At 45.5% G+C, this 22,185-nt stretch overlaps 2 protein-coding genes across 2 annotated transcripts in view; both read right to left on the bottom strand.

The window, feature by feature from the left end:
- Window positions 1-1,725: 1,725 nt before the first annotated feature.
- Window positions 1,726-12,653, bottom strand: LOC120025892 (synaptobrevin homolog YKT6-like). Its single transcript, XM_038970607.1, has 8 exons — window positions 12,415-12,653; window positions 11,824-11,968; window positions 11,221-11,303; window positions 10,978-11,078; window positions 9,795-9,899; window positions 9,529-9,594; window positions 2,222-2,323; window positions 1,726-2,111 (listed from the first exon to the last, which is right to left on the bottom strand). Exons 2-8 carry the CDS (start codon window positions 11,925-11,927, stop codon window positions 2,076-2,078), a joined length of 597 nt encoding a protein of 198 aa, XP_038826535.1. The 5' UTR covers window positions 11,928-11,968; window positions 12,415-12,653; the 3' UTR covers window positions 1,726-2,075.
- A 905-nt stretch (window positions 12,654-13,558) lies between these two features.
- Window positions 13,559-22,185, bottom strand: part of LOC120026209 (inactive carboxypeptidase-like protein X2) — a 38,177-nt gene continuing 29,550 nt past the window's right edge. The window contains 9 exon segments of the mRNA XM_038971033.1: window positions 13,559-14,166; window positions 15,086-15,185; window positions 15,380-15,519; window positions 15,747-15,965; window positions 16,417-16,615; window positions 16,741-16,914; window positions 17,122-17,318; window positions 17,437-17,560; window positions 17,823-17,902. Coding sequence (XP_038826961.1) covers window positions 13,559-14,166; window positions 15,086-15,185; window positions 15,380-15,519; window positions 15,747-15,965; window positions 16,417-16,615; window positions 16,741-16,914; window positions 17,122-17,318; window positions 17,437-17,560; window positions 17,823-17,902 — 1,841 coding nt within the window.

The raw sequence follows: 22,185 nt of genomic DNA, 5'->3' as shown, positions 1-22,185 counted from the left end.
GTAGCAAAGTACAGAGAGATCCTTGATGAAGAGCGCTCTGGAGCGCTCAGGACCTCAGACTGGGGCGAAAGGTTCACCTTCCAACAGGACAATGAACCTTTGCACACAGCCAAGACAAAGTAGGAGTGGCTTCAGGACAAGTCTCTGAATGTCCTTGTGTGGCCCAGCCAGAGCCCGGACTTGAACCCAATTTAGCATCTCTGGAGACCTAAAAATAGCTGTAGAGCAACACTCTCCATCCAACCTGACAGAGCTTGAGAGGATCTGCAGAGAAACTCCCCAAATACAGGTGTGCCAACCTTTTAGAGTCATACCCAAGAAGACTTGAGGCTGTAAATTGCTGCCAAAGGTGCTTCAACAAAGTACTAAAAAGGGTCTGAATACTTATGTAAATGTCACATTTAAGTAATTTTTAAATAAATGTGCAAACATTTATAAAAACCTCTTTTTGCTTCGTCATTATGGGGTATTGTGTGTAGATGAGGGAAAAAATGAATTTAATCAATTTTAGAATAAGGCTGTAACGTAACAACATTTTGTAGTGGGGACAGTAACATTAGTAATATCAAATGTAAACATTTTATATATTTTATTTGTAGGTTTAGCTCACATAATATAATTTAAAAGTTTGCATTAAGGTGTCTGTAATAGAATAAATGTGGCAAATGTAGATATTAATAAATGCATTTCACTTCTTTTTTTTTTTGGAACTCAGTCGGGGTCTCAACTTACTGTTGAAACTTAGAATAGTAGAATACACAAGGTGCTATTTAGAAATGTGGTTGTGCATCACCAGTTTTCTCGTTATGTCAGTCACTCAATTAGCCATGTCAGCTAACAGTTTTTAGATTGGTAATTCAGTCTAGCCAGCTATCTAAACTTGTAGTAATCATGGCAAAATACCAACAGGCCACGTGCCCAATGGCAGTGGTGTGAAGTACTTAAATAGTGCTTTAAAGTATTTTTACTTAAGTAGTTTTTTTTGTTACTGTACTTTTAAAAAATTATAATAATAATGGAAAAAAAATTAAGACTTTTACTTCACTACATTCCTATATACAAGAATGTACTTTTTACTCCATAGATTTTCCCTGACACCCAAAAGTACTTACATTTCAAATGCTTAGCAGGACAGGAAAATGGTCCAATTCACACACTTATCATGAGAACATCCCTGGTCATCTCTACTGCCCCTGATCTGGTATGACTCACTAAACACAAATGCTTTGTTTGTAAATTATGTCTGAGTGTTGGAGTGTGCCCCTGGCTATCCATAAATTAAAAAACAAAATCGTGCAATCTGGTTTGCTTAATATAAGGAATTTGAAATGATTTATAATTTAACTTTTGATACTTAAGTATATTTTATCAATTACAATCACGTTTGATACTTAAGTATATTTAAAACCAAATACTTTTACTCTATTTTACTGGGTGACTTTCACTTTTCTATTAACGTATCTTTACTTTAAATCAATTATGACAATTGGGAACTTTTTCCAACACTGCACAGGAACACATTGATTTTGGTAATTACTCTCACTCAGATACCATATTAACATGATGTAAGCCATGTCAAAATGGGTAGACTTGCAGAAAACTTGCTTTAAAACGTCAATTTTGTTCTCCGCCATCAACAGGGGGGCCACTAAAATGTTTTCTTAGGACCGCCAAAAGGGACATGTTTTCATGAGCTTGGGTCCCAAGAAAACATTGACTTTCTCATTTGGTTCACAGGCTGAAAAGGTTTAATAACCCCTGCTTTACTGTACACACACAATACAGAGAACACACAATCACACACCTTTGATACACAATGTTCACTTCTCACACACACAAACAATTCATGTACTTTTTCACAACTAGGAATGTATAGAATTGACTCACCATATTCAGAAAACAGCACTTAGGCCTAATCAACTGCAAAAAGGCTCCAACAACTATCACCTGATACACTTCACCACACAACCATTTCGCCAGTACACTCACACACACGCAGAGTAAGAAGTATAATATGAAGGCTGATAGTCATGGCACATCCGGGGGGTGAGGAGATCAAGAGGGGTCCAGCAACATCACATGACCTCACAGCAAGAGTTCTGCTTCCGCGCCTGGGGAGAACACACACACATACAGTATGATTACACTAGCAATCTAATACTGTATGTCCTCTCATGAATTATTGTGTGTGTGTGTGTGTGTGTTCCAATACGTTTCTCACCGTCTTGTAGAAGGCTTTAGACTGGTTCCCCAGGTGTTCTGACTTCTGGACTAGATCATCCAGCTTCTCTCCTCTCTCCAACAGACTTTCCATAGTGTTGTGCTGAGAGAGGAGATGAGGTGGAAGACTCATGAAAAAGGGATAGATTGACAAATTTAACATGTTCACTACACCACGGGTAAACAACTTCTTGTTATTGACATAAAAATGGTGTGTAGAAGTGGAAAACTTAGCTTGCAGAGCTGTGAGGCTGCTGGTTTTTCTCGGTGCCATGAATCTTTTATTTGGGCATGTTTTTTTTCTCTCACATTTATGCACACAATCATTCAGGTTACAGAACCATTAGGCAAGCCTAGGACCCCTAGACTTAGCAAGTACAGTGTTAACAGTCGTTTCGTAGCAAGACTGCATCGTAGCTTATTAGCTTGTGGGGCGGCAGGTAGCCTAGTGGTTAGAGCGTTGGACCAGTAACCGAAAGGTTGCTAGATCGAATCCCCGAGCTGACAAGGTAAATATCTGTTGTTCTGCTGCTGAACCCACTGTTCCTAGGCCGTCATTGTAAATAAGAATTTGTTCTTAACTGACTTGCCTAGTTAAATAAAGGTGTAAAAATTTTTTTTTGCCAAATAACCGTAGTTTTGGTTGACATGATGGTTTTAGGTTGAAACCTCCGCCTAAGTTGAAGAGAAAAAAGCGGTGTGCCACAATCGGAAACAGGAATGGGGTGGATAAGGCAGGATTGTGTGGTAATACGAACTGCTCAACTTTGAACTCAAAATGTCCAAACTACAGCTGTTGAATGTGTATCTTACTGAACAACTAACAGTGGCTGCTTCTGAGATATCCCAGGCCGTGGAAAAAACGTTAGCAGAGAAATGTCCCATTCCAAAGAGGAGAACGGACGTCTACAGAGGCTACTGGATTTGGTTTTCAAACCAGAGAAAGTCACAGAGCAGGTTTGTATCAACTAGCTAGATATCACATAAATCAGATGATAAATTTACAGGGTTTGGTAGATTACTTTCTAAATGTAATCCGTTGAAGTTAAATTACAATTCCAAAACTGGGTAATCCAAACTCAGTAACGTAATCTGGTTACTTTTAGATCACTTTCCCCTAAAGATACATTAGAAGACAAAAATGAATATTACCAATTGACTGACATCTATTGCCGGATATGCACGACTCCAACTCAATCATCAAGTTTACTGATGACACAACAGTGGTAGGCCTAATAACCAACAACGACGACGAGACAACCTACAGGACCTGGCGGAATGGTTCCGGGGAAATAACCTCTTCTTCAACAAAACTAACGATCTGATTGTGGACTATCAGAGAGCGCACCCCTCCTTCCACATTAATGGGGCCGCAGTAGAGGGTCAAAAGCGGCAAACTCCTTGGTGTGCACATCACCAAGGACCTGAAATGGAACCTGTGGTGAAGAAGTCGCAACAGCGCCTCTTCAACCTTAGGAGGCTGAAGAAATTCAGCCAAGACCCTCATGAACTTCTCCAGATGCACCGTCGAGAGCATTCTGTTTGGCTGCATCACCGCCTGGTACAGCAACTGCACAGCCCGCAACCGCATGGCTCTCCCAATGCATCACCGGAGGCACACTGCCTGCCTTCCAGGACATCTACAGCACCTGGTGTCACAGGAAGGACAAGGAAATCATCAAGGACATCAGCCAGCCGAGCCACAGCCTGTTCACTCTGCTACCATCTACAGTTGCATCAAAGCCGGGACTGAGAAACTGAAAAACAGCTTTTATCTCCAGGCCATCAGACTGTTGAACAGCCATCACTAGCCGGCCACCGCACAGTACTCTGCCCTGCACCTTAGACACTGCTGCCTCTCTATATGTACACTACTGATCAAACGTTTTAGAACACCTACTCATTCAAGGGTTTTTCTTTATTGTTACTATTTTCTACATTGTAGAATAATAGTGAAGATGTCAAAATTATTAAATAACTCATATGGAATCATGTAGTAACCCAAAAAAGTGTTAAATATTTTATTATTTTTAGATTCTTCAAATATCCACCCTTCGCCTTGACAGCTTTGCACACTCTTGGCATTCTCTCAACCAGCTTCACCTGGACTGCTTTCCCAACAGTCTTGGAGTTCCCACATGTGCTGAGCACTTGCTCGCTGCTTCTCCTTCCCTCTGCGGTCCGACTCATCCCAAACCATCTCAATTTGGTTGAGGTTGTGGGATTGTAGAGGCCAGGTCATCTGATGCAGCACTCCATCACTCTACTTCTTGGTAAAATAGCCCTTACACAGCCTGGAGGTGTGGTGGGTTATTGTCCTGTTGAAAAACAAATGATAGTCCCACTAAGCCCAAAACCAGATGGGATAGCGTATCGCTGTAGAATGCTGTGGTAGCCATGCTGGTTAAGTGTGCCTTGAATTCTAAATAAATCAGTGTCCCCAGCAAAGCACCCCCACACCATAACACCTCCTCCTCCATGCTTTACGGTGGGAAATACACATGCGGAGATCATCCTTTCACCAACACCGCAGTTGGAACCAAAAATCTTCAATTTGGACTCCAGATCAAAGGACACATTTCCACTGGTCTAAGGTCCACTGCTTATGTTCCTTGGCCCAAGCAAGTCTTCTTCTTCTTCTTATTGGTGTCCTTTAGTAGTGGTTTCTTTAAAGCAATTCGACCATGAAGCCCTGACTCACACAGTCTCCTCTGAACAGTTGATGTTGAGATGTGTCTGTTACTTGAACGCTGTGAAGCATTTATTTGGGCTGCAAATTCTGAGGCTGGTAACTCTAATGAACTTATCCTCTGCAGCAGAGGTAACTCCGGGTCTTCCATTCCTGTGGTGATCCTAGTGAGAGCCAGTTTCCTCATGGCGCTTGATGGTTTTTGCGACTGCACTTGAAGAAACTTTCAAAGCTCTTGACATTTTCTGTATTGACTGACCTTCATGTCTTAAAGTAATGATGGAATGTCATTTCTCTTTGCTTATTTGAGCTGTTCTTACCATAATATGAACTATCTTCTGTATACCTCCCCTACCTTGTCACAACACAACTGATTGGTTCAAATGCATGAAGGAAAGAAATTCCACAAATTAACAAGGCACACATGGTAATTGAAATGCATTCCAGGTGACTACCTCATGAATCTGGTTGAGAAAATGCCAAGAGTGTGCAAGGCTGTCATCAAAGCAAAGGGTGGCTATTTTAAGAAACTCAAATATATTTTGATTTGTTTAACACTTTTTTGGTTACTACATGTGTTATTTCATAGTTGATGTCTTCACTATTATTTTACAATGTAGAAAATAGTACAAATAAAGAAAAACCCTTGAAAGACTAGCTGTTCTAAAACTTTTGACCAGTAGTGTAAATAGAGACATGGAACACTGGTCACTTTAACAATGTTTACATACTCTTTTACCCACCTTATATTTACAGTGCTTTGCAAAAGTATTCAGACCGCTTGGATTTCTTCACATTTTATTGTGTTACAGTGGGGTTGAACTAGATTTCATTGTCATAATATTTCGTCAACAATCTACACAAAATACTCTAAATGTCAAAGTAGAAGAATTGTTTTATATTTTTTAAGATAACCAAGCAGTGACCCTCAGCCCCTCTCTGCAGTAAATCCAGACTACTCCGAACTGCAGAACAAAGACACTGAAAGTGTTAATGGGATCGGGTGGAGGACTTCAGCCAGGCAGGATAAACCCAAAGTTGTCCTGTTTGAAATCTCCTAGTTAAAGACATGCTGCTTCTCATTGTTGCAAGGAGTCTAAAAATAATTTTACTTCACTGCTTCATTTAACTTTTCATGTGCGAATCAAACACATAAAGCATAATGAACATCTCTGTGGTGTGCGCGGGAAAGACCGAGTCCACAGCGAGTTTGATAGATCACCTGGAAACTCACACTAAAGCTGAAACTAAACATTTCTGTCATGTTAATGGCAAATGTTTCTCTCCTGATTGTAAACTGAAAAGACATGGGGAAGAAATCATGTCAATGCAAATAATGTGTAAAGTGCTTCATCTTTAAGACACATCTGGCCAGACATATGATGATTCACACAAAGGAGAAGCCATATAATTGCAAAGATTGTGGGAATTGTTTCATCCAAGTCAGATCTGACCAGGCATGTGATATACACAGAGTATACAAAATATTAAGGATACCTGCTCTTTCCATGACATATACTGACCAGGTGATTCCAGGTGAAAGCTATGATCCCTTATTGAGGTAACCTGTTAAATCCACTTCAATCAGTGTAGATGAAGGGGAGGAAACCGGTTAAAGGAGTTTTAACCCTTGCAACAACTGAAACATGGATTGTGTATGTGTGCCATTCAGAGGGTGAATGGGTAACACAAAAGATGTAAGTGCCTTTGAACAGGGTATGGTAGCTGGTGCCAGGCGCACTAGTTTGTGTCAAGAACTGCAATGCTGCTGGGTTTAACACACTCAACAGTTACATGTGTGTATCAAGAATGGTCCACCAACTAAACGACATCCAGCCAACTCGACACAACTGTGGGAAGCATTGGAGTCAACATGGGCCAGCATCCTTGTGGAACACTTTCAACACCTTGTAGAGTCCATTCCCTGACGAATTGAAGCTGTTCTGAGGGCAAAAGGGGGGTGGCAACTAAATATTAGGAAGTTGTTCCTAATGTTTGGTATACTCGGTGTAGGTGCCAAGAATGTGACAAATATTTATACCGTAAGGACATACTGACTAAAGGCATTAGGTTTGGTTTGCTCCTAGCACAACTCGGCTAGGCAAAGCGAACATCTGTACCTCGCATACTCCCTTTAAAGACCTTTGTTGAAAAATTTGCGACAATATTACAGTTTGAGACATCGTTGCAACAAATAGCCAATATTCACTTCCTCAAAATAGTCTGAATTAATCTAAGATCAATCAAGAAATCTGTAATATATTTTGACCTTTCTGCAAAGGTCATAACTGCGCGATTTGACAATTTACTAAGATGTTTGGGGCAGCATTTCTCAAATTAAAAAAAGAAATAGTCATCTCCGTTAAATGACAAAAAACACGTAATTGAAGAATCCTTACTGTTGACCAATCACAAAAGGGGTGTAGACTTCGACTAGCCTCAAGAAGAAGAAAAAAACGTCATAATATTAGGTGCAAACTATTTGGACTGGGAAGCATATGGTAAGCTTTAGCATATGATGATTCACACAGGAGAGAAACCATATGAGTGCAGTTCTTGACAAACTAGTGCGCCTGGCACCAGCTACCATACCCTGTTCAAAGGCACTTACATCTTTTGTGTAAGTGCCATTCACCCTCTGAATGGCACACATACACAATCCATGCATCAAAAATAATTCTGCTCTGATCAAGCATATCAATCAAATCACATTTATTTAGAAAGCCCTTTTTACATCAGCAGATGTCACAAAGTGCTGATACAGAAACGCAGCATAAAACCCAAAAGAGCAAGCAATTCAGACAAAGAAGCACAGTGGCTAGGAAAAACTCCCTAGAAAGGCAGGAAACTAGGAAGAAACCTAGAGAGGAAGATCTGAGGGGTGGCCAGTTCTTTTCTGGCTTTGCCCGGTGGAGAATATAAGAGTACATGGCCATTAAAGCCAGATCATTGTTCAAACTTTCATAGATGACCGGCGGGGTCAAATAATAATAATCACAGTGGTTATAGAGGATGCAACAGGTCAGCACCTCAGGAGTAAATGTCAGTTGGCTTTCAGAGTTTGAGACAGCAGGAGCAGCAGAGAGAATCAGAGGAAGGCCCTAAAAATTGTCGAAGACTCCAGCCACCCTAGTCATAGACTGTTCTCTCTGCTACCACACGGCAAGCAGTACCAGAGTGCCAAGTCTAGGTCCAAGAGGCTTCTAAACAGCTTCTACCCCCAAGCCATAAGACCCCTGAACAGCTAATCAAATGGCTACCCAGACTATTTGCATTGCCCCCCCCCCCCCCTACGCTGCTGCTACTCTGTTATTATCCAGGCATAGTCACTTTAATAACTCTACCTACATGTACATATTACCTCAATACCGGTGCCCCTGCACATTGACTCTGTACCGGTACCCCCTGTATATAGCCTCGCTACTGTTATTTACTGCTGCTCTTTAATTATTTGTTATTCTTATCTGTAACTTTTTTTTTTAGGTGTTTCTTAAAACTGCATTGTTGGTTAAGGTCTTAAGTAAGCATTTCACTGTAAGGTCTGCACCTGTTGTATTCGGCGCACGTGACAAATAACATTTCATTTGATTCATATAAATGTCAAGAATGTGGGAAATGCTTCTACCGTGAGGAACACCTGAACGCTCATATGATTACTCACACTCGGAAGAAATCATAGCAACGTAAAAATATGCTTCATCTCTAAGACACAGCTGAACAGACATATGAGGATTCACACATGAGAGAAACAACAAACATGCAACGATTGTGGGAAATGTTTCAACCAGGAGTCAAATCTGAAAAGGCAACTGAGAAGGCATATTTCTCACACAGGGGAGAAACGTCTGGAAAATGTAGTAGCACCGCAGCAAACTTAAAACAGCACCAGCAGAGAAACCTTAAGGGTGCAACACCTGTAGCAGATGCTCGAGTATGATTTACTAAAAAATCACAAAAGTACTCTTCATAAGAGAGAAGAACTCAAGACAGTTCCCTTGGGAGTAAAATATGTTCCAACTGACATCTGAGTCACATTTAGAAGGGTGCAACACAATTCTATGTGCACCAACAACAGTGCAAATAGAAATGTCATATTTAGAGCTGACAGGATTTCTTACTCTAGATAATAGATTAGCATGTCTGTTCTATTCAATATGTTTCTATCCCAGTTACTGGGTCAGGTAGGAGGACATAGCCCTCATGTGACTGCTCTTGTTGAAATAAGATATAATGAATGAATCAATGCATTTGTTAAACATTGAAGAGTATTGCTGTTGGCAAAGAGTTGCTTTGACGACGACTGAAACATTGGCAGAATAAATCAGATATTTATTTGCAAGTGCTGTGTGTGAAGTTCTCTTACATCAAAGTACTTTTGGATATCTCTTTGGATACTACCTATGGATGTAGATATGCGAGCACATTTCAAAAAGACTCCATGGACATTTATTGTAGAATCATGACACATTTCAGTCACTCAACTCTGTCACCACAGCTGTTCTGTCTGTAGAAAGGCTCCTTATTCCAGAACACTTCATGTTAATTTCAGAAAATGTTCTTACACTTTAATTAAAATTAATGTTACATTTTGTTATTACACACACGAGAACTCAACTCACCAGAATTATTTTGGTTTCGTCCAGCTCAGCTTGTACTTTACTCATTGCGTCCGCCTCCCGAGGATTCTACAGGCAAATAAACAGGGTTAAGTTAACGCATAAACAAAACCCCACATTGCAACACTTGTTGTTATAAGAAGTCCATCTATGGAACTCACTTCCTGATCAGTTCAATCGTGTGCAACATATTGATGAATTCTAATGCAAATCAAAATGTAAATAAATCAATTGTGATTAACCTGTGAGAGGGAGTGTGTGTGTGTTACCTGGTACTTGGCGAGGTAGCTGTCCAGGGCAGTATAGTGGACAGTGTCAGGAGAACCAGAGGGCCAGTCTATACTGCTCACCTGTCTGGAAAATTCCTCCAGCACCTGAAAGAGAGGGGAGGAGAGAAGGAGGGAGGGGAGAGAAGGGGGGGGTAAGGAGGTATAGAGAGAAGGAGGGGAGGAGAGAGAAGGAGAGGGGAGGAGAGAGTAGTCAGGACTGAGTACTCATCCAAAGCAGGATACATGCATCAATCAAACCTCTGAGTTTCTAAATAGAATTTCAAAAAGACAGTTGGTAAATCCTCAGAGGCAGTAATATTTTACGACTAACAATCCATGACTAATGGCCCTAACATAGGAAATGCAGACACTCCTCTAGTTCTCCTACACCACTCAGTAAGAGGGTCTGAATGTAAGGCAGATCAAATGAATAGGTCAATATGGTCAAACGTAACACAATATCTGCCAATTAATTTTCAGCAGTATTGCCCCGGTCTGTCTGTTTGGTGCGCGCGTTTGTCTATCACTCCTTATGTATCCAGTTAGCGATGCTAGTAATGATAACAGTCTTGTGGGTTGACAGAAAGACTTTCCACAAAAACCTTCTTGAATATGTTATGTATGTTAACTATAAAGTAGGCTTAGCTGACAAGATTATTTGTATCAATTTGGTGGCCTTTGTTTGGCATTTTCTGCCATGACAAGCTGCAGCAGTAATTCAATCAGAAACATCACCAGACGACACATTCCCCTCTTTCTAAATGCGCAATTAAAGGGGAATTACACTCTTGTTTTTCTGACTCAAAATTGGTCTTCTAATGTAATTTGAGCATTGACAAGGACTCAGAACATCCATTTACATTGTTTCTGTATGAATAATTGTAATATTAAGAGTGAAAAAACTGGAGAAAACCCCCCAGAGGAAAACTGAATTCTTGAAAATACATCATATCATTTTATGGGACCCCTTAGTCCTATTGTTTTACAAGGTATATTGATATAAAACATCTCTTGTACACTAAGGACCCAGGGAAGAGTTTTGGGGTAGAGGAGAATAGAAAAATGTGCCTATTTGAAAGCTAAAAAAATATAAAATATGGAGTAGCTTGTGACATTTTTTTTTAAAGTAGCTCTCATGCTAGAAAAAGCTGGAGACCCCTGCTCTAGATGGATACTCTCCTACCTTATCCAGTAGGGTGAAGCACACTCTAGAGGGATACTCTCCGTCAGCAATCACCACCGCACCCAGGGAGTCGTTCCTCACATACACGTGACACAGGTACTCTGAGAGGGAACACACACACATTCAGTCTCTGAGACACCTATGGGGGCTAACGTGGAGTTAGTGAATGTGGGTGGTATTGTGTGTGGTGTGTATGTGTAAGAGAGAGAGCTGCCTAGGTGTGTATGTCGTCCTCACACTAACCTTGTTCTTTGACAGAGGCTCGGCTCCCTATAGACGAGCGTTGAACTATGAGGTCACTGGTGAATGTCATGAACTCCTGAACACTGAGACACAACCACACATAAATAATGAAGCAAGTCTCAAAAGATACTATCTATACTTAATACACATGGGCAACACTGCAGATCAGACAGAGATAAGTAGGTACCTGACACCACTCATTTTTAAAAGAAACAGGTGACATGTCATAATTGAAACAAGGTGTGGCCAACCCTTCTCCAAGAGAGCTAGTGGGTGTGCATTACTAATAGCGCCAGCCCTACACAAACACACTTCCTGATTCAGCTAATCAAGGAGCAGCTGATTAGTAGAATGTGTGTATTTATATTACTAGGGATGGAACAAAGTCCTGCGGGAGGTTAGGATAGCTCTACTCCACAAAAGGAGGGTAAGCCTGCCCTCCCTGTCATAAACCATAGGGCTGGTTTCCCAAACACCGACTAATCACATTCCTAGAGGTTTAATGGAAATTCTTAATTTAAAGTATTTTTTAGTCCAGGACTAGGCTTAATCTGTGTCCAGGGAAACTGGCCCATAGATAGATAGACAAAGAGCCAATCCCACCTGGACTTCTGGAAGAAGCTGAAGGATGACAGGTCGTAGGCAGCTTTCAGTAGGTTAGACTTGGTGGTCCCTTTATACAGCACACTCAGACTGAAAAGCTTCATGGTGGTGGTGTGAATAACCTCTGTCTTTTAACGCAGGCAGCCTGCAACGATGAGATCAATTTCTGTGTCACTTTCAGCTACACGCCGCTGCTGTCATGCTAATTATCCACACTGATGTGTGACATTATCTCTCACACACACACACACACACACACACACAGTGTGTAGCTTGTTAGTTACTCAAACTGGGTGATTAACTATACAACATTATCTGAATTAAGTTATTGGACATACTGGTAGCAGTATTAGGCACTGTTTTTGCTGTAGTACAATAACCAAACAACGTTATCTGTAACTAGCAGTTAACATTAGCAACTAGATAACGTTAGCGAACTAACTAGCGTCTGAAAGCTACAGGGCACAACTGTCACTATCAAATCACTTCCAACATTTCAGCAAATCAACAGGTTGCTGCTAATGACAGTATAACCGATTAAAGACTGACAGACTTGAAACATAGCTAGCTAGTAAGATAAAGTAGTTTTACCTTGTTCTCTCCTCGACACAAACTTGATCCACCAGAAATTACCGGCTATAGTATGAGTAGGCTAGTTTAACGTTAACTAATTAACGTTAGCTTTCAGTACAACTTTAACAAGTTTAAAATAAATACAAATTTATTTTGAATATAGTTTCACTATCTTGTCTAGTTAAGCGATGGTGGTATTAACTATAACCAGAGATACTCCTAGCAAAACAACTCCACTTCTTTTCCAAACTACACAGGATGTTGACTACGTCATTAGCGGAAATACGTCCATCCTCAGAGATATCCCGGTTTACAGAATTCCAAAAGTTGATCGGGAGAAAGGTACCTACCCCTTCCACTATCTCTCACTAGCAGCTGTTAAAAATCCTCCTTCCAATAACTTAAAGAAATATACTGTTATTATTGACTTCGTTATGAACACTATTATTTGTACCGCAATATTTAGGGTAATATGTAATCAAAATTAATATTTAGTTGCGGTTGTGGTCCTGTTTCCCTGTAGGTGAAGGCCTTGCAACATCATATAAACAAAGATATACTTTTTTGAACACTTTTAATGTAACAATACAAACACACCGCAGTTTCCACTGATATTAGTAATCATATCTAACCAAACATAAGAATCCACGTTTTGAGGCAAAGCATGACTTCACCGTGAGTGTCAAATAAACTTTTTATTTATTTATTTATTATTTAACCTTTATTTAACCAGGTAGGCAAGTTGAGAACAAGTTCTCATTTACAATTGCGACCTGGCCAAGATAAATTTATACTCACTCTTTTATTGTGAAACATTTGAAGCACCCTATAGCTACGTCTCAGAATAGGCTTGCTTAAGTAAATAATATGAAAAACATGCTGTTAACTCCCTGCTCTGCAGAGAGAGAATGTAGACTATTCTCTGATCAATGTGTGAGCATTAAAAAATATATCAAAATACTTTAAGACCATCATGAGACATTACTGGAAGAGCACAGAGAAAGTATTATTTTAAGAAAGTGTTTTAAAAAAATGCTATATTTTCTTTCAGCTCTGCAAGGAATGAAATATCTTTTTAATTTCACACAATTTGAATAATGCCTTTATGATTGTGTATTTAAAAACTGTAATTTGTTACTTTAGCAATTCAATTAAATTCACTTTAGTAATCATCGAACTTGTACTCAAAGGTGTAGTCCTGTGTAGGCTCTGAATCCTGTATCTCTGTGAGGACCTCGGCAGGTGTGGGCTCTGTGTACGAACTCTCCACAGGGAACCACGAGTCATACCAGGAAGTAGTGCTCTCTGTCTCCAGCTCCGCCACCGTTGTGGGGGCCGCCGTGGTGGTCGTGGTGGCAACGGTCGTGGTGGTGGAGAGATTATCCCTGAGTCTCTGCTGGTGCATCTTGCGCAGGCGCATCAGCCGTAACCGCCGGAGACGCTCTGTATTCTGGGAGTTGGCCAACGTACCGCCCATCCCGCCACTGGAACCCGTCTTTGTTGCGTCTACTCTGCCAACTGACCCACCGCTGATGTCACTTCCTGCCCGGAGGGGTGCTTTGGTAACAAGCCGTATGGGTCTCTTGCCGTGGAGGACCATAATCTGCTTAATTCGGTCCCAGTTGGACTTGGCCAGGGTGAAGCTACAGGGGGTAGCCCCGGAGTCGTAGCCCACAATGCACAGCCGGGTCTGGAGCGTGTGGCCGTCGACGCGTGCCGTCACACGGTACTCCCCGGGGTTCAACAACCGCCAGTAGTCACCGGCCGCAGCTATAGGTTGGGGGTGGGAGAGAAGAAGAGGGAGAGAGAGAGGGGGAGGGAGGAAGAGGGTGTGAGAAAGGGAGGGAGCAGAAAGAGAGAGAAAGTGGATCAGAGATGACATTTGATGTTATACAGTGCATTCGGAAAGTATTCAGACCTCTTGACTTTTTCCCCATTTTGTTATGTTACAGCCTTGTTCTAAAATGGATTAAATTGTTTTCCCCCCTCATCAATCTACACACAATACCCCATAATGACAAGCAAAAACAGGTATTTAGAAAGTTTTGCAAATTTTTTTACAATTAAAAATTACATAAGTATTCAGATCTTTTACTCAGTACTTTGTTGAAGCACCTTTGGCAGGGATTAAAGCCTTGAGTCTTCTTGGGTATGATGCTACAAGTTTGGCACACCTGTATTTGGGGAGATTCTCCCATCTTCTCAAGCTTTGTCAGGTTGGATGGGGAGCGTCATTTAATTTGATCAGTTTTAGAATAAGGCTCTAACATAACGAAATGTGGAAAAAAGGGAAGGTGTATGAATACTTTCCGAATGCACTGTATAATCATTTTGTTAATTGCTATTTTTTCTCAATTAACTACCATGTACATGTGGGCTCCCGAGTGGCGCAGCGGTCTAAGGCACTGCAACTCAGTGCTAGAGGTGTCACTACAGACCTTGGTTCGATTCCAGGCTATATCACAACCCGCCGTGATTGGAAGTCCCATAGGGCGGTGCACAATTGGCCCAGCTTCTTCCGGGTCAGGGTTTGGCCGGGGTAGGCCGTCATTGTAAATAAGAATTTGTTCTTAACTGACTTGCCTAGTTAAATAAAGGTTAAATAAAAAATACATGAAAAGTAAGACCTTCTGGTAATATCCGTTCTCTGTGGTTTGCTGATGGGGGGGGGGTGTGAATGCAGATTTACCAGTCTTGACATCGTGCTTGACGCCGTCCACAGAAATGGTGGCGTTGGCCAGGGGTTTACCCTCCATGTCCCTCACTATGCCCTTTATCCCACGATGCACCTACCACAGGAAACAGCACATATGTAAGGGCTCAATGCTCAGATGACATCACTGGATGCAATACAATCAAGTATTTACTCATCAGCAACATACAGTACAGTTTCCAGTAAAGACACATTAAATACATTAAAAAACAAGTATGAGAATGGTTTAAAAATTCAATAATAAGTATTATATTATCTGTGTATTCTCACCTGTTCTATGAAGGACAGTAGTGCCTCCCGGTTGTTCTCCCACTCCAGAGGCAGCTCACTCTCATGAGGAAACTTGTCACAACCCAGGAAGACAGACAGCTCAAAGCAGTTAGTGTGCAGGTAGCTGAAGTCATTCATACCTGGGAATTTACAGCGTGGCGGGGAGGGAAGAATACATGATATTGGTTTAATTAGGAGCTCTCTCACCAGATTTTTCCGTACTTATCTCTTCCTCCCTCACTCTTTGTCATACTCTCTCCTTTCATTTTTTCCTCCCCATCTCTCTCCCCCTCTTCCCCTGACTCTCCCTCTTCCCTTTCCCCCTTTACCACTATTCACATCTCTCCCCCTCCCCATAGACACTCACTTCCCACCACAGGTTTCCAGCTGGCCCTGTTGATGATGCCCTGTCCCCCAGAGATGTCGTCGGTGTGGCAGGAGCCCCGCTGGGTCTCCGTCATGGTCAGGTGGCTGTGGGCGTACGACATGGCCAGCCAGCGGAACATGGTGTCGTCAGACGTCTCTCGTAGCGCGTCCCCGTTCTGACGCTGCATCCGGGCCCACGTTTCCTCATTCATCTCATGGTTCACACCGGGTCTCAACTCACGCCAAGACCCCAAAGTCTTTTGGAAGACAGAGGAATTAGACATAAGGTTCATGTTATAGAAGAGACCAGGGCTGGGCCTGAAATGGAACACTATTCTCTTGGCTCCCAGTGCAAATATAATTCCTTGGGTATGTCTGAAATTCCCTATTTCGAAATTCACTAAATAGTGGACTACTTTTGGACACCAGTGTTCAGGGCCGGACTACATCATTTAGGGCCCCAGGGCAGTTGTAAGAACATTTCCTGTAATTGTACACTTTTTGCAATGGTGCAGGGAATTGTTTTTAATGTTTCATAGCTCATCTTATGCTTGTGTTCACATTTTGCCATGATGCTGAGAGAACATTTTGCTAACATTTTGCTACCCCAACCCCATGATTTTTGGGGTTTGGGGCACCCTGGAAGTCAGGGCCCCGGGGCATGTGCTCTGAGTGCTTGTTCGGTAATCCGGCCCTGCCAGTGCTGATTCATCTTATTCCAGTCAGAACAGAACCCACTCCTGTAGCCTTTGGAGGTCGCTGCATGTCAAACGGGTACGCCACCACTTTCTCTCCACCCTGCAAATTGGCTCCCAACACAAATGGGGTCCGCTCCATCCAGTTAATAATGGCTTTGGTTTCCAGGGCAACCTACAGAGAGAGAGTGGGAGAGAAATGTAGATCTAACACCAGAAATACAAACTGTAGTATAATTGGAAAATTAACAATATAAAATAAAAAAAATAAAAAACAACATCTGTAGCCCTAACACCCACCGAGCCATTGAGGAAGTTCTCTGGGAGTGGGATGTGGTGATTAGGTACAATGCGTGGGACCCAGCCTCTGTCCTCTGCCCCCCATAGAACACTGTTGAGGTCCGGGAAGTTCTGGAAGATATCGTATCCCTCCTCAGTCCAGTGGCCCAGACCCCAGTTCCCCATCTCAGAGCCCTGGAGATGAGAGAGGAGGCTAGAAAATAATAAAGAAAGGATCTCTATTGGAGAGATTAAAAGCAGGGAGTTTGGAGCCAGGGGTGTGAGAAACCGGATACGGAAGGACAGTATGTAATGTAACATTGGTTCCAGTTTTATCAGTTTAAACATATACTGTATATTCCTTGTTGGAGCATCCTTCTGGAATGAGCCCAGGTCCCTCACCATCTCGTAGGCCAGTTCGTAGGCGTCTGGGTTGAGTGAGGGAACCAGGTGTATTCTTACTCCCTCCACCAGGCGGCGCACTCTGGGGTTGTTGTCATTATACTCCTTACACATGAAATGCATCAGCAGGAGGAGCAGCTCCCGCCCCAGTGCCTCGTTACCATGGAGACCCGCCGTGTAGCGGAACTCCGGCTCACCTGGTGAGGAAGATGACGTCATCATGTGATGGTGTTTTGTGATCACTTAGTATGTATGTGTGTTCCTTTGCTGTATGGCTCAACTATCACACACACACACAAACAAACACACACACACCTGTCTGGTGTTCCCCGGGGTTGTCAGAGATCTCCATGGCATACATCTTCAGGCCTGCAGAGCTCTTCCCAATGTTATAGATCCTAGTGATGTTCGGACACTCCTCATTTATCACCTTCATCATCTGACATGGAGAGAGGGAGGGAGGGAGGAAGTGGATGAGGGAGAAGGGAGAGTGGCAGAGATGAGGGAGTGATGGAGGGAGAGATGGAAAAATGGAGGGAGAGAGGGAGGGGAGTGAGGTGGGAAGTGGGCGTGATGGAGGGAGAATGGGAGCGGGAGAGGAGGGAGATAGTGAGAGAGGAGTAAGGGAGGAGAGGAGAGAGGGATGAGGAAGAGATGAAGGACAGTGTCAATCTCACCCGTCACACTCATTAAACACTCACCTGTCTCATGTCCTTATAGTTGTGGTGTCTGAAGTCCAGGTTGTCTGTGGGGTTGACCTCATTCTCACTACGGAAGCTGCCTGTGGGAAGGGGTGGGCAGACATTGGAAGCATGTGGCTGAAAACGCATGGGAGCGATCATTCATTGGGGAGTAACGGGGATGGTTGAGGAGGGGGATGGTAACGGGGATGTTGAGGAGGGGGATGGTAATGGGGATGGTTGAGGAGGGGGATGGTAACGGGGATGTTGAGGAGGGGGACGGTAACGGGGATGGTTGAGGAGGGGGATGGTAACGGGGATGTTGAGGAGGGGGATGGTAACGGGGATGGTTGAGGAGGGGGATGGTAACGGGGATGTTGAGGAGGGGGACGGGAACGGGGATGGTTGAGGAGGGGGACGGTAACGGGGATGGTTGAGGACGGGGACGGTAACGGGGATGGTTGAGGAGGGGGACACTAACGGGGATGGTTGAGGAGGGGGATGGTAACGGGGATGGTTGAGTACGGGGATGGTTGAGGAGGGGCATGTAACGGGGATGTTGAGGAGGGGGATGGTAACGGGGATGGTTGAGGAGGGGGATGGTAACGGGGATGGTTGTGGAGGGGGATGGTAACGGGGATGTTGAGGAGGGGGATGGTAACGGGGATGTTGAGGAGGGGGATGGTAACGGAGATGTTGAGGAGGGGGACGGTAACGGGGATGGTTGAGGAGGGGGACGGTAACGGGGATGGTTGAGGAGGGGGGATGGTAACGGGGATGGTTGAGGAGGGGGATGGTAACGGGGATGGTTGAGGATGGTAACGGGAATGGTGGAGGAGGGGGATGGTAACGGGGATGTTGAGGAGGGGGATGGTAACGGGAATGGTTGAGGAGGGGGATGGTAACGGGGATGGTTGAGGAGGGGGATGGTAACGGGGATGGTTGAGGAGGGGGATGGTAACGGGGATGGTTGAGGATGGTAACGGGAATGGTGGAGGAGGGGGATGGTAACGGGGATGTTGAGGAGGGGGATGGTAACGGGGATGGTTGAGGAGGGGGATGGTAACGGGAATGGTTGAGGAGGGGGATGGTAACGGGGATGTTGAGGAGGGGGGTGGTAACGGGGATGTTGAGGAGGGGGATGGTAATGGGGATGGTTGAGGAGGGGGATGGTAACGGGGATGTTGAGGAGGGGGATGGTAACGGGGATGTTGAGGAGGGGGATGGTAACGGGAATGGTGGAGGAGGGGGATGGTAACGGGGATGATAATGGGGATGGTTGAGGATGGGGATGGTAACGGGGATGGTTGAGGAGGGGGATGGTAACGGGGATGTTGAGGAGGGGGATGGTAACGGGGATGGTTGAGGAGGGGGATGGTAACGGGGATGTTGAGGAGGGGGTGGTAACGGGGATGTTGAGGAGGGGGATGGTAACGGGGATGGTTGAGGAGGAGGATGGTAACGGGGATGGTTGAGGAGGGGGATGGTAACGGGAATGGTGGAGGAGGGGGATGGTAACGGGGATGTTGAGGAGGGGGATGGTAACGGGAATGGTTGAGGAGGGGGATGGTAACGGGGATGGTTGAGGAGGGGGATGGTAACGGGGATGGTTGAGGAGGGGGATGGTAACGGGGATGGTTGAGGACGGGGATGGTAACGGGGATGGTTGAGGAGGGGGATGGTAACGGGGATGGTTGAGGAGGGGGATGGTAACGGGGATGGTTGAGGAGGGGGATGGTAAGGGGGATGGTTGAGGAGGGGGATGGTAACGGGGATGGTTGAGGAGGGGGATGGTAACGGGGATGGTTGAGGATGGTAACGGGAATGGTGGAGGAGGGGGATGGTAACGGGGATGTTGAGGAGGGGGATGGTAACGGGGATGGTTGAGGAGGGGGATGGTAACGGGAATGGTTGAGGAGGGGGATGGTAACGGGGATGTTGAGGAGGGGGATGGTAATGGGGATGGTTGAGGAGGGGGATGGTAACGGGGATGTTGAGGAGGGGGATGGTAACGGGGATGTTGAGGAGGGGGATGGTAACGGGAATGGGGGAGGGGGGGGATGGTAACGGGGATGATAATGGGGATGGTTGAGGATGGGGATGGTAACGGGGATGGTTGAGGAGGGGGATGGTAACGGGGATGTTGAGGAGGGGGATGGTAACGGGGATGGTTGAGGAGGGGGATGGTAACGGGGATGTTGAGGAGGGGGTGGTAACGGGGATGTTGAGGAGGGGGATGGTAACGGGGATGGTTGAGGAGGGGGATGGTAACGGGGATGGTTGAGGAGGGGGATGGTAACGGGAATGGTGGAGGAGGGGGATGGTAACGGGGATGTTGAGGAGGGGGATGGTAACGGGAATGGTTGAGGAGGGGGATGGTAACGGGGATGGTTGAGGAGGGGGATGGTAACGGGGATGGTTGAGGAGGGGGATGGTAACGGGGATGGTTGAGGAGGGGGGTGGTAACGGGGATGGTTGAGGACGGGGATGGTAACGGGGATGGTTGAGGACGGGGATGGTAACGGGGATGGTTGAGGAGGGGGATGGTAACGGGGATGGTTGAGGACGGGGATGGTTGAGGAGGGGGATGGTAACGGGGATGGTTGAGGAGGGGGATGGTAACGGGGATGTTGAGGAGGGGGATGGTAACGGGGATGGTTGAGGAGGGGGATGGTAACGGTGATGTTGAGGAGGGGGATGGTAACGGGATGTTGAGGAGGGGGGTGGTAACGGGGATGTTGAGGAGGGGGATGGTAATGGGGATGGTTGAGGAGAGGGATGGTAATGGGGATGGTTGAGGAGGGGGATGGTAACGGGGATGTTGAGGAGGGGGATGGTAACGGGGATGTTGAGGAGGGGGATGGTAACGGGAATGGTGGAGGAGGGGGATGGTAACGGGGATGATAATGGGGATGGTTGAGGATGGGGATGGTAACGGGGATGTTGAGGAGGGGGATGGTAACGGGGATGTTGAGGAAGGGGATGGTAACGGGAATGGTTGAGGAGGGGGATGGTAACGGGGATGTTGAGGAGGGGGATGGTAACGGGGATGGTTGAGGAGGGGGATGGTAATGGGGATGGTTGAGGATGGGGATGGTAACGGGGATGGTTGAGGACGGGGATGGTAACGGGGATGGTTGAGGATGGGGATGATAACGGGGATGGTTGAGGACTGGGATGGTAACGGGGATGGTTGAGGAGTGGGATGGTAACGGGGATGTTGAGGAGGGGGATGGTAACGGGGATGGTTGAGGAGGGGGATGGTAACGGGGATGGTTGAGGACGGGGATGGTAACGGGGATGGTTGAGGAGGGGGATGGTAACGGGGATGTTGAGGAGGGGGATGTAACGGGGATGTTGAGGAGGGGGATGGTAATGGGGATGGTTGAGGAGGGGGATGGTAACGGGGATGGTAACGGGGATGGTTGAGGACGGGGATGGTAATGGGGATGTTGAGGAGGGGGATGGTAACGGGGATGTTGAGGAGGGGGATGGTAATGGGGATGGTTGAGGAGGGGGATGGTAACGGGGCTGTTGAGGAGGGGGATGGTAACGGGGATGGTTGAGGAGGGGGATGGTAACGGGGATGGTTGAGGAGGGGGATGGTAACGGGGATGTTGAGGAGGGGGATGGTAACGGGGATGGTTGAGGAGGGGGATGGTAACGGTGATGTTGAGGAGGGGGATGGTAACGGGGATGTTGAGGAGGGGGGTGGTAACGGGGATGTTGAGGAGGGGGATGGTAATGGGGATGGTTGAGGAGAGGGATGGTAATGGGGATGGTTGAGGAGGGGGATGGTAACGGGGATGTTGAGGAGGGGGATGGTAACGGGGATGTTGAGGAGGGGGATGGTAACGGGAATGGTGGAGGAGGGGGATGGTAACGGGGATGATAATGGGGATGGTTGAGGATGGGGATGGTAACGGGGATGGTTGAGGAGGGGGATGGTAACGGGGATGTTGAGGAGGGGGTGGTAACGGGGATGTTGAGGAGGGGGATGGTAACGGGGATGGTTGAGGAGGGGGATGGTAACGGGGATGGTTGAGGAGGGGGATGGTAACGGGAATGGTGGAGGAGGGGGATGGTAACGGGGATGTTGAGGAGGGGGATGGTAACGGGAATGGTTGAGGAGGGGGATGGTAACGGGGATGGTTGGGGGGGGGGATGGTAACGGGGATGGTTGAGGAGGGGGATGGTAACGGGGATGGTTGAGGAGGGGGATGGTAACGGGGATGGTTGAGGACGGGGATGGTAACGGGGATGGTTGAGGAGGGGGATGGTAACGGGGATGGTTGAGGAGGGGGATGGTAATGGGGATGGTTGAGGACGGGGATGGTTGAGGAGGGGGATGGTAACGGGGATGGTTGAGGACGGGGATGGTAAC

This window comes from Salvelinus namaycush, chromosome 31, assembly GCF_016432855.1.
Source record: "Salvelinus namaycush isolate Seneca chromosome 31, SaNama_1.0, whole genome shotgun sequence".
Classification (NCBI taxonomy): domain Eukaryota; kingdom Metazoa; phylum Chordata; class Actinopteri; order Salmoniformes; family Salmonidae; genus Salvelinus; species Salvelinus namaycush.
The sequence above is the reverse complement of the archived record's forward strand: the minus strand, read 5'-3'. Positions and strand labels throughout refer to the sequence as shown.

Excerpts from the sequence above, each read along its gene's own strand:
- LOC120025892 (XM_038970607.1), bottom strand. The coding sequence starts at position 11,927 with ATGAAGCTTTTCAGTCTGAGTGTGCTGTATAAAGGGACCACCAAGTCT. Across the intron at positions 9,900-10,977 it reads GCTTCACCCTACTGGATAAG|GTGCTGGAGGAATTTTCCAG; the intron begins GTAGGAGAGTAT and ends CCTCTCTTTCAG. Across the intron at positions 9,595-9,794 it reads GCTACCTCGCCAAGTACCAG|AATCCTCGGGAGGCGGACGC; the intron begins GTAACACACACA and ends ATTTGCCTGTAG.